Consider the following 12612-nt stretch of genomic DNA (forward strand, 5'->3'; position numbering starts at 1 on the left):
TCTCATTCAATCCTATTTCCTTCTAATTTCTACATGTTCTTTTAAAACACATATATGCTTTATTTTCCTCACATGAAGTGTCCTTACAAAATTGTCCAGATGCATCTGGGGAAGAAATGCACCCCTAAAACGAAAATTTCACAATGGACTATAAGATAAACTTGCACTGTTAAGATATTATATATTATCTTGGCCAGGTTTTCTGTGGTTTTGGGGTCACCATTTCACTTCTTTCCAAGTCTGAGGTTTGAGAAGTTACTAGGAAAAGTATTCTATTATTCCTAGTCCAGTGAAGTAAAAGTTCATATGTTTGTACATGAGCTGTTAGACTCTTACCTCCTCTATAGCAGAATCCAATTTCTATGAATCAGAAAAGGAAAGCTTACAGAATGGATACATGTCTTGGAAGAGTTTTCAAGAGGGAATCAATGCTTGCCTAACAAAACCTCCTGGTTCACACAGAAAATAATAGACATTCTTTCTTTTGAAAACTCATTTATTTTCAATTTCATAAAATATGACAATTTAAACTGTATCTGGGTCATGATATATGTGTCACTTCTGCCACTGTGTAGGATCAAGGTCAAGGTATTAATCTGCAACTAAAACTGTGCAGCTTCTGTGCATTGTTGTAGTCCAGTGTGAATGTTTTGAAACTTTGTGATGCCTGTGATTTTCCACTGGCTTTACTTACATTAATCTGTATGGTTTACATACTGCCAGGCTGGAGCTAAAGAACGCCAGAAGATTCAGGAAGTGGGTCAGGGAATTATTCCATAACTCAGTTATACTTGTCCATAACTCATGTCTTAACAAGTTGCAGCTTGTATGTTTTATAAACTAAGATGAAAAATTGGAACTAGTATTTAAACCATAACAAAACTCAAAGTGTTTAGAGATTCACTAGCATAGAAAACTTGCCTTGCTGAAGCATATTATGTATTTTATATTGCAATACTCAGTCTTTCATTAAGCTGTATCAAAATTTATTTAGATGTGGAAGTATTTTCTAGCAGAAAATTACAAAAGGGTCTGTGATTTAAGAGAGTCAAGTTCAACAGAAAATAAAAAAGTCACTAACCTTTAAACTAAGAATTCTGTTTCATACTTTACTATTTGTTTTGGATTTCTTGTTCTATAAAAATTACAATATTACTTTGGACTGGGATTCCACTGAAACAATGCTCTTTTTTCTGGGAGTTTTTTTTTGTTCCCTTAATGAATTCTAATTTAAGAAGTCTGATATAACAATAATATACCTACTTTTTTGAGGCTATCACATTATGCTATTTTGTTTGTTCAGTATTTTTAAAAAATATATTGACTTGGTATATTTGGTCTTCATTTTGTCAAGTATATTGTAATTTCCATTCAGATTATATATACTTATAATCAAAACAGTGGTATTATACAGAAGAATGAAAAAACTGCCCACAAACAGCAATTTTCTTTCCTGTTATTCAGCCATAGGCTTGTTACCATAGACATGCACATTTAACTATCTATCCAGGATTTACTTAATACAGTAGAGAAAATACACTTTTACTCTGGCAAAATATATTTCAGCCATTGCTCTAAACAGAAAAAAAAAAAGTCTTTGACATTGCCATGCAGAGTAAAACAATATTTCATTTTCTGGTAGCATTCAGTCATGTTCACTCTAAATCGTAAACCAAATGAAACTGGTGCCATATTTATAGAGATATTTGTGAGCCAAGAGCTGTATAATTTTCATTGTACTTAATTTTGCTTTGTCTTGGGAAACTGTAACTTTGTTGTAATGTTTATGTATTTCTATGCATAGACTTCCTGTTGCTACAACTTGGGCTACAAATTTGGAATAATCTTCTTTATAATCCTGTTCATACTTCTATTACTTGTACTTGTACTTGTACTTGTACTCCTATAATGCCTTTAGGTTTCAGCTGAAAGAGATGACTCTAGAGGAAATTTTGTATCTTTCTTTCCTAGCCTGCTAAACTGACATCATCAGTTCAAAAATTAAAGCTTTGTATTGACTAGGAATGGTTAAATTGGGATGGGACATGTGCTATTGGAACTTAAGCTTGTATATTTTATTATCTATTATCTGTATCTATGCTTGTATTATCTATTATGGGTCTACTATTTTTTTTAAAAAGAAGTAAATATCAAAACCATTTATTATTTCCAAAATTTCATGGTAGTAAAAGTTCACAAAAAAAAAAAAAACCAGAAAATAGGACTAGAGCAGAATGTAGGAAGTCATTGACTCCATCTGCTTACGAAACAGCATCAATGTGTGTCTTCTGGACAAATGTTTCTCTACCTTTTCTTTCCTGTCATGGAGATTTTATGACTGCTGTAGGCAATATATTCAAGAATTCAAATGTTCTTACCAATAAAGCTGGTTTTGTTGAGTCTTTTTTATTACCTAGAATAGATCAACCCTGATGCCATTAAACCCCATTATTTCTTGTCTGGACCTGGAGAACAGGTGATTGGCATTGAAGGTGTTCTTTAAACCACCTTCTTATTCTCCAGAGTAAACAGCTCCAGTTCCTTCCATTTTTTGGTGGAGATCATAATTCTGAGATATTTTGGTGTCCTCTGGACTTCATCAGCTTTCTCAGTATCTTTTTTGAAGTGTAATACCTAGAATGAACGTAATACGTAAATTTGGTGCCAAACCAAAGGAGGATTTCTTGTCTCTTACAGGTTACAGATCTGGTTATAAGTCTCTCTGTAAAGTTTGCTTTTTTGTTTAGCAACACTGTGATATTGATAGGTAATATCAGTGTTGTGTTCTGTTGATAACAACAGATTTCTTTCTACAGTTCTGCAAACTAATCATGGCATCAGCCAATTCTCTCAGTACCATAGAGCAGAGTCCATTGAGCTCATCTAGTATGAAAACATCTAAGTTGTCTAAGTACTAACTGACTAGTTATGTCCTTAGCATAGTCAGAGTGTTCACTATGCCATCAGTGGCATTAAGTAACCTTTTGCAGAATATATTAAAGTTTAATGCAGAAAAAAGACCCCTTAGTGTTTCTGCTTTCTTGGTTCCATTTGTTGAAAGCTTGCCATTGACTAACAGAGTTTTTCCTCTTGATTATTACAGAAGTACCAAACAAAATGATGGTTTGAACTTGTGTGTTCCTTGGTAATTGTATTTTGGTTTGTGTCTGTATTTGCCTGTGTTTTTCTTTTCTTTTCATTCTTTTTTCATCTTGTCAGTAGTTCTTTAATTCTCAGTTCCGAACTGTTCTCAGTTGTGAGTTTGAGTGTTGTAGTAGAGACATTACACATACAGTGCACAGATGTTCTACTGGTACTGTCACAATGATACTGGTTTATTTTCATTTAATTTGTGGATATATATGTTATACCAATATATAGGAAAAGAGACACATTTTTAACTAAGTCTGTGTTTAATTTCAAGCCTTAAAATTGATTGTTGATCTGCCAATAGAGTCTATTTTGCTTCCAACATATCAGATTTCAAATGGTATAGCAACATGATGCAGATTTTATGTCAACTTAATGGAGAGGTAACTATTTCCATGCATGTTAGAATCTATGCTGTAACTACTGGAAGACTTACTGTAATGATAACTTCAAGAAACGAATAATAATTGGTGAAACCATCAGTAATATTTCTTATTTTGTAGAACGGATGCTTCAGCACATATGAAAAATATTTGATTGTGGTTTTACTTTAAAAACCCTTGAAGTGGTGTGTTAGTTTTTGAAGCTTAAAAAATAACGTGCATATATATGTATTTTAATATATACAGTTGTATTTTTTTTCAGTATATGAAAATTAAAAGCTGTTTATTTTTTAAAAAACCTGGTCCATATTAAATGTCATATGCCAACCCTTATACATGTAAGGTAAGGGAATTACTGATGACTCTGTTATGTGTCAATGCAGTTTCAGTGTAGGAGAAGCAGTCCTCAGAAAAAGAGACATCACTTTTCAGGTTAGCAGTATACTTCTTACACTTATGTAAAATAATAAAAAGACAAATTTTCTTTTAAAATACCTGTTGTAAATTTTTTATCATGCAAGGCAAAGTAAAAATCAAAGTCTAATCTATGTGAAAAGGCCACAACTTTCATAGAAGGACAGCTGTTAGTTTTTTTGAGCGGCAGAATATTCTGTGTAGTTTTGTAATCATATTTTACAGATTTTAAAAAAAATAATTTAGAGTTTTATATGTGGAGATAAACTGATTTCTCTAGGAAACTGCTTGAGAAATTGTTACATTATTTTATACTCTATGACATATTTTCAAAGTAGATGAAAATATGTTGTTAAGGAAAGATACATTTCATTCTCCTGAAGTCGAGATGTTAAAAAAGATTAAAAAAAGATAATTTTTTAAAATTGTAGGCATCTTCCTCTAGGACACTCTGTTACAGATGTTTAAAAATTACCTTTATATTTAACCACTGTTTTGGGGGAAATTCTGTGGTATCTATTGTTACAAGAAATTTAAGTAAAAATTATGAAGTGCTATGAATATATACTTTATTGATTAGCAGTTTTGTCTGATGTAAACTACTGGTCTGAAACTTTATGAAGTAGTTCTCTCACATTATTTTTGGATGTTTTTTCTCACCTGTGATTCTCTACTACATTTATCATAACTTGAAGAGCATATTAAATTTAAATTCCTTTTGTACTGTATTTGTCTTACTGTTTCTGTTTACATTTAAGAAAAATATGCTTCAGAAGTTCTGTTTTTGTTAGATCTGTTTTATGTTAGCAAACATTACTCAGTTTTTGAATATTCTATGTTTCATTATGATGTCCACAATTTAGCAGAACACTCCTCTGGGAATGGATGGCTAAAAATCTTTTACAGATTCAAAACTCTCATTTAAAAGAGATGGGCTTGGGCAGCACAGTTCGGATCGGGATGGGAGCCAAAGCTTCCCTGGAATGCAGGAGGTGGATGCTGTAGTTTGATTTACTAGGTACTCTTAAGTTGTATCTTCCACGTTAGTACCAGCTGGCAATGTTTATGCACTCCAGCTTCTGTTGCAGCTACATGGTAGCTCAGCTCTCCTAATTTCCATGCAAGTCGGTTCATCCCTGATTTTATTGACAGTAAACCTATATTGTAGACTCAAAAAAATCCACTGTCATATGGTTTAACTTTCTGTGTTGTGTTCTTTGATTTTTTCTTTCTTTTAGTCTAGTTGCAGTGACGGAAATAGAGCTTATCATTTAGAAAAACATCCAATCTGGTCTATTCTCAGCAAACCATGTTAGTAATTTTCCACCTGAGCTATGCAGTCATTTGAATCTTTATGCCATTTACAGACTTTATCAAGAGCTCAATTTCTTACTATGTTTGCGTTATTGAACACCATAGAAACAAAATGGTGTACGTGTTTCTTCTTTAGTAGTAGTTTTACTAGCACGAGTAGAAGTGATTGAATTTTATATTAAATGCACTTTACACATCTGTTAATTAATTGCTTTATTTTAGGGAGGTGATCCAACAGCTACTGTAATTGCACTGTGTTCAATGAGAGATTTAAATCTGTCTCAAGAAACATGTCAGCTGGCCATCAAAGACACTGGATGTCTTGAAGTGTTAATTAATTTACTTGACACAGAAGAAATTAAATGTCAGGTAACTAGCTTTGTCAAAAAGAGCAATGAATATGCCTTTTCTATCAGAATATTTTTTCAAGTTTCAAAGTTACAGAGTATAAAGAAAGTTCATTTCTTTTCTCATTTCTGTACTTTCTTGTTTTATTCAGATTTTTTAGAAAGACATCTCTCTTCGACTTTCAGTTTCCTTTTCCTCTCCCGATTAAATACAAAGAAAAAAATGAAATAACCCGTCATTTTAAATAATGTTAATGCTTTTGTATACCTAAATAATGTTTAACTTTTATCATTTCCCATATTTAGACTGGTTCATTAAAAATCCTGAAGGAAATTAGTCAAAATGTATTGATCAGACATGCAATTGCAGATCTTGGAGGCTTAGAGATCATGGTGAAAATATTGGACTCTCCAGATACCAATCTAAAATGTTTGGCAGCTGAAACAATTGCAAATGTTGCTAGATTTAAACGAGCACGAAAGACAGTAAGGCAACATGGAGGAATCAAGAAATTGGTAAGCAGACATTAGAATTTTTACCCTTGTCATATGCGTATTTTTGTTCAAAAAACACATCATGTGTTGTGAACATGATTATTGTAGTGTTTACCATAATTAGAAAGCAGCGTGATATCAAAGTTCCCTGTAGATATTAAGAAAGTCGTATTTTTTTTAGGTTGAGCTGTTGGAATCTATTTCAGCAGGATCATCACACCAAGCCAAAGACACTGAAACAGCACGCTGTGGGGCTTTGGCACTCTGGAGCTGCAGCAAAAGCACCAAAAACAAGAAAGCAATCCGTAAAGCTGGTGGCATTCCATTACTAGCTAGATGGCTCAAATGCTCACACACAAACATCTTAATCCCAATAGTGGGCACACTACAAGAATGTGCCTCAGAGGTGAGTAAACATATATAGCTAAGTTATTTCTAAGCATTAAAGAAATTGGCCACTAAAAAGAGGTATTACGTTCTACAGTCACTTAAATCAGATCAGTTATGCCTTCAGAAAGTAGATGCTTTGTGTAATCAAAGTTGTTTTGAGAAGGTCACAACTTGGATTGAAGTAAAAGCCACGTATTTTTTATTTAAAAGGCTAGGAGTAATGCATGAAAGAAAAAATGTAGAAATGAAAGTCTTAATCAGTTTCTTTTTGTTATTATTTTTTTCATCATACTTTACAGATTTCGCAACCTAAGATGCTGTATTCTGGTTAATCAATGCATTTAAATTCTACAAAACTAACCTTCAGGTGTGGCCAAGAAGATCCAATGCAGTGCAGGGCAGAGTGGTTTACAGTGTCCTTGTGCATTGGGTCTGAACCATTGCAAATAGAAGAAAGGAATATATGTGATTTTTCTACGGATTTCCATGACACATTTTGCAACTTTGAGTATATTCAGTTTTTAAATTTGAATACAAATATTTTTTACCATGACCATGTAAGGGATTACAGGAGTGGGAGAGTTCTGTTTAATATCTTTATGAATGGTCTGGTTGAGGGGATCAAGGGCACACCAAGGGTGGGAGTGTCAATGTACTAGAGGGAAGGAAGGCTCTGCAGAGGGATCTGCACAGGCTGGATCAACGGGCCAAGGCCGGTGGTCTGAGGTTCAGCAAGGCCAAGTGACAAGTCCTGCACCTGGGTCACAACAAGCCCTGCAGCACTGCAGGCTGGGGAGGAGTAGCTGGAAGACTGCCTGGTGGAAAAAGACCTGGAGGGCTGAACATGAGCCAGTGAGTGGCCAGGTGGCCTAGAAAACCAATGGCATCCTGGCCTGTATCAGCAATAGTGTGGCCAGCAGGACCAGGGCAGTGATCATCCTCCTGGCACTGCTCAAATCCTATGTTCACTTCTGGGTCCCTCAATTTGGGAAGGATCTTGAGGTGCTGGAGTGTGTCCAGAGAAGGGCAATGGAGCTGGGGAAGGGTCTGGAGCACAAGTCTGATGAGGAACAGCTGAGGGAACTGGGGGTGTTTAGCCTGGAGAGAAGGAGGCTCAGAGGGGACCTGATCACTTCCTCCAACTACCTGAAAGAAAGTTGGAGCCAGGTGGGGTTGTTCTTTTCCCCCACGTAACAAGCAATAGGATCAGAGGAAATGGCCTCAGGTTGAATCAGGGGAGGTTTAGATTGGATATTATCACCAAAAGGATTGTCAAGCACTGGAGCAGGCTGCCCAGGGGAATGATTGAGTCACCATCCCTGGAATTACTTAAAAGATGTGCAGATGTGGCACTTAGGGATGCAGTTTAGTGGTGGACTTCGCAGTGCTGGGATAATGGTTGGACTCAGTGATCTTAAAGGTCTTTTCCAACCTAAATGATTCTATTTGTTTATGATTCTGTATCTTCATTTGAATTTGAGGTATATTGCATTTCAGATAAAAAAATATAATTTGTCTTGGTGAATTTGAGGCACTAAAGATATAATTCTTCAAGAGATTTTACATTATTAAACACTTTGTCTACTAAAAATTAGCTCCTTGAATTTCACAAATTTATGCATGTTCCATGAGACACAAACCTGGCAGATTTTAGGTTCAGTAAGTATATATTGAGAAGGTGTCATTTTTGAGGGTTTCTTGTATGGCCTAACTTGGAAGGAACACTAAATGCATTTCTTACACAGATGTTTCCCTCACTTAAAAAATGATCCTGTTACAATGCCTGTAGGTTAAAATTTGGATTAAAATATCACTAAAAAATGTTAATCCTAAGAACATGTTTTTCTAACCTTGTTTTAGGAATAGATCTGTTGTTTTGGCTGCTGATTCTCGATGAAGTGAGTGGGTACTTCTTGATCCCATTCTGCAGCATCTTTTGCTTTCTTGGGTCTGAGCAGGGAGTCTGGACACCATTCAGAATATTCTGCATTCTGCATAAGCCAAGTGGCTACAAGATAGGCAGTGCAGTACCTCGTTTTACAGGTGATTTGAAGAGCACTGCAGAGAATGTACCTGCTTACCTTTGAGATCATCAGTAGTATTTTCAAGGCAATGATGACTTGTACTTATGTAAAGTACAAGGCTTCTCAATATCAAACCCTAGCATTGTAGCATTGTATTATTATTGTGACCTATTAACTGTTAATATGCAGGATCTAAAAGATGCAGTTTATCTTTTTAGCCAAGTTACAGACTTGCAATAAGGACAGAAGGCATGATTGAGAACCTAGTGAAAAATCTGAGTTGTGAACATGAGGAGCTCCAGATGCATTGTGCAAGTGCCATATTTAAGGTAATTGTATTATAATCAGTAGATCAGAACCAGCATTAGCCCTTTGTTTTCATGTCATTGGCAGTTTTAAATTTTCTTAATTTCACTATTTCTCTAATGCGTAAAAAATTATGGAAATGTTGTGAATATTTTAGCTGCATATTTAATATTATAATTAGATTCCTACTTGCTCTTCTTGTGTGCAACCCTTAAGTTGCACAGGTAACCAGTGGAGAGAGGTAAAGCATACTGTGCATAGAGCTGTTTTGGGTTTTTTGTTTGTTTGGCCCTAAAGTGGACAATGTGACAGTACAAGCACTGCTGCAAATACAGGAGCAGTTTACTGTCAAACTCACTTAGTGAGTTGTTAGCATATTCAGATGCTTGAATATAATATTTATGTTTTCTTCTCTATTAGCTTTTACTAGTTAAAATGTAATTCAGCTAGCTTTTGAAGACATAATTTGACACATTTTTACATCATATATATGTTTAATTGTTTTTTTATAGTGTGCAGAAGATGAAGAAATACGTGACCTGGTTAGAAAACATGAAGGTCTACAACCACTATCTGTTCTGCTTGATAACAGTGAAAACAAGCAACTTTTGGCAGCTGTGACAGGAGCAATCTGGAAATGTGCAATCAGTAGAGAAAATGTGCTAAAGTAACAATTTAATTTTACAAGCATTTATTACATTATCATGTTTTGATTTTACGGGCCTCTATTGTTTTCAAAACTGTTGTGTCATGCTTCTTCATAATCAGTCTTTATAATCAGTTGGGCTTTCAACTTAGGTTTTATAGTACTTAAAAAATTGTCACCTGACCTCATCAGGGTACAGTGTTAAGGTCCTAGAATCTTAACAGTCAATGGAGACAAGTGGTGCCTCTAGTTAAGCTATAGGATATGAGTCAGGAGCTGTACTAGCACATACCAAACATTTGACACGTGGCCATATCTGATATCGCCCTCCTATTTGTAGCTTACAAGCCAGAATCACTGCTGCATGGCAGAGAGAGTATGTAGTACACTTAACTTTAACATTTTACATCAAGAGAAGCAGAAACCAAATTAGCTCATTGTAGGATAGATATCTAATATGTATTAGAAATATACTGAAGTCTAGGATAATTAGCCTACATGCCTCTCTTCTTGACTACAGAAGGGGCTCAGAAAAGTAGCTTTGTCTGGAGACCCAGCTTCTAAATGAGTGGAAATAGCTGATGAGAGTCCTACTGTAGGTACCAGCAACCCCTCAGTACCAGGGTCCTGAGTAATTATCTGAGAATGTGACAGTAGGAGTTGTCACTCTCCACCTTCCATGGAGCAGCGTAATGATTGAGAAGACTTTACCCTCTCATCTAAAATTAATTTATCAGATGCATGCACCTTACCAAAAAAAGGAATCTGGCTCCACTGCATATGTCCTAAGTTTCCTGATGAAATTATGCTGCTCTGTACAAAAGAATGAAAGATGGATTAGAAAGGTTAGAAAGAGTATTCGTAAGCAGTAACATCTTCCTGCTGCCCTAATTTTAGCGTACCTTGCTGGATAAGCACATATGACAGATAAAGACTGGATAAAAATTAGGAAGATTTCCAGGTTTTGCATTCTGTCTTTTTACTCTCCTAAATGAGTTCTGAAACTGTTGGCATACAGACCCATGGTCTTTACATCCTTTACTGCTGTTCTACTGCTTTTTTGCATTCTTGATTGCACAGTAAAATAACTTTTCATGAGGATGTATCCTTCTTTTCTGTGGACTTTGAGTATGTGCAGAGGTATCCTGATTTTGGATCAATCAGTAATGAGATGGACTGAATGGCTCTCTCTGTACTAGTTAACTAAACAGGGCCAAACGTTTCAAGGTTCAGGCTCTATGTTAGGATTATCCATACTGTTTAACTACCAGCACAGTCCCTTATACGGTTTGGCCTGTGCCAGCAAGCGCTCTCCCAGATAATGCCCAGACACTCTTTGGGAACAGTGCAGGCAACAGATTGTTCCCATTAGACAGAATGGGCGAGGCCACCCTGCATGGTGAGGATAAGAGATTTTAGCTGTGTGGATGCTATGTTGTGCTTCTTGTCCTCAGGGCTAGAGAACGAGCCCTAGCCTGTTTTATTTATTAGTATAGCTGTAGGCAATAATTCTGTCCAACTGCAAACAGATTTTTGTTGGGCTACTCACATGTCTTTGGCAAGTGCTTGATGCTCCACAAAGGTTACTAGCCCGGCGCAGCTCAAGCTGAATCCATGTGTTACACAGTGCTGAGTCTGAAGCAGTAAACCCTATCCAAACTCAAGATGGGAGGGCACTAAAGAAAAGGGAGCGAGGATAATACGAAAACACCTAAGTAGATCTGGAGGGATGAGCCTGTCTGGCATGAAGCTAGAACTAACAAACCCTGCTGGCTCCTGCAGCGGCACTTAATTATCTCTAAAGTGCTCCAGAGTATTTCCTGTGCCTGAGGTTCACTGCTGAGATGTTGTGCTGACTCGGCCGTGAACTGGTGCAGGTGCCTGTGCCCGTGTAGCTCCGGGTGCAGTGGGCGTGGGAGCAGCCGTACTGCTCCTGGACACAAGATGGCCCGAGCCAACAGCTCTGTCAGACTGCAGCCTGCCTGTTGCAGAGCCAGCTCATGTCATTCCATCTGTGAAGCAGTTGAAATGCCAGCAAAAATTCGTTTTGTTTTGTTGTTTTTTTAAATTATTTGCTTACTTTATTGCTCTTTTTTTCATTCTGTTGATGTTTACTCTTGAAAAGAATAGTTGTAGGGATACTTCCAAATTACAGTGAACAAAGAGGAAAATTTCTCTTTGAGCAAAGGTTTGGATGATGAAAAACAAAAGTTTCTCATTTCTCAGTTACTTTAATTATTATGCTGATAATCCATCTTGAAAAGATTAGTTTTTATTGAAACAGATCTAGTTCTGCCATAAAAATCTCAGAAACACCAATTTTTTTTGTATGAAAGAAAAGCCACATGAGAAACTGATTCCTGGAAAATAGTTCTTGTAGCTCAAGTAGACATTCCCAGAAGCTAGGGGCTTGGAGGAAAGCGCAAATGAGAATTCACTACCCTCAGAGAAATTTTCTCAGATAATTAGATTATATACAGGTTAGATCTAGCTTGATATACCACATGGAACTGTCAAGGTGTATCAGAAAGTGTATAAAAGGAAGATGCAGTATTTGTTAAGTGTTAAGAATCCTCTTAAGTTTTGAACAACAAAAAACAAAACAACTTAGAAGATGATTCCGGAACCGAGGAAGAAGTCCTGTTCTGAGTGATGGACTCCTGAGGTTTAGCACACATCTCTTTGTAGGATAGGACCTCCAAGATTTTAAAAAACATGTTTTTGATTCTCAGTATCAAAAGTTCCATGAAGAATGAGGAAAGTATTAATATAGCAGTCAAGTCAAATTTCTGTCAACTTAATTTTTAATTACAGGTTGGAATCTAGCAGTGTGCTATAGAAGTGTACTAGAACTATGGTTCTGACCTCAGGAAAATGCAATGTATTAGGCCTGAACTAAGTATAAAACTGGTCAGGGTAAACTCTCTAAAAAGCTGATGTTTAGTGAAAAGTAAGGGTGATCCTTTGGTTCAGAGAGGTGGAGGAGGGTCTGGTACAATACTACTCTAGCTATTGTTAACACAGCAGGAAAAAGTGCTGGAAGTTAGGATAGCACAGTAATTGCCAGTCTTCTGGTTTGTTTTCAGCTATTTGTAGCTGTTGCATGCATATGTCAAGTGTAAAAAAACTCTCAAACTACTCAG

The 12612-nt window shown here is 36.2% G+C and overlaps 1 protein-coding gene across 2 annotated transcripts in view; it reads left to right on the plus strand.

Annotated features, from left to right (window-relative positions):
* Positions 1–12612, plus strand: part of ARMC4 (armadillo repeat containing 4) — a 75128-nt gene that overhangs the window by 17730 nt on the left and 44786 nt on the right. For both annotated transcript variants that reach the window (XM_032110824.1, XM_032110909.1), the window contains exons 11-15: positions 5484–5630; positions 5915–6124; positions 6285–6509; positions 8736–8846; positions 9336–9490. In XM_032110824.1, coding sequence (XP_031966715.1) covers positions 5484–5630; positions 5915–6124; positions 6285–6509; positions 8736–8846; positions 9336–9490 — 848 coding nt within the window. The remainder of the gene's footprint in view (positions 1–5483; positions 5631–5914; positions 6125–6284; positions 6510–8735; positions 8847–9335; positions 9491–12612) is intronic.

The sequence above is a fragment of the Corvus moneduloides genome, chromosome 1 (assembly GCF_009650955.1).
Source record: "Corvus moneduloides isolate bCorMon1 chromosome 1, bCorMon1.pri, whole genome shotgun sequence".
Lineage (NCBI taxonomy): Eukaryota > Metazoa > Chordata > Aves > Passeriformes > Corvidae > Corvus > Corvus moneduloides.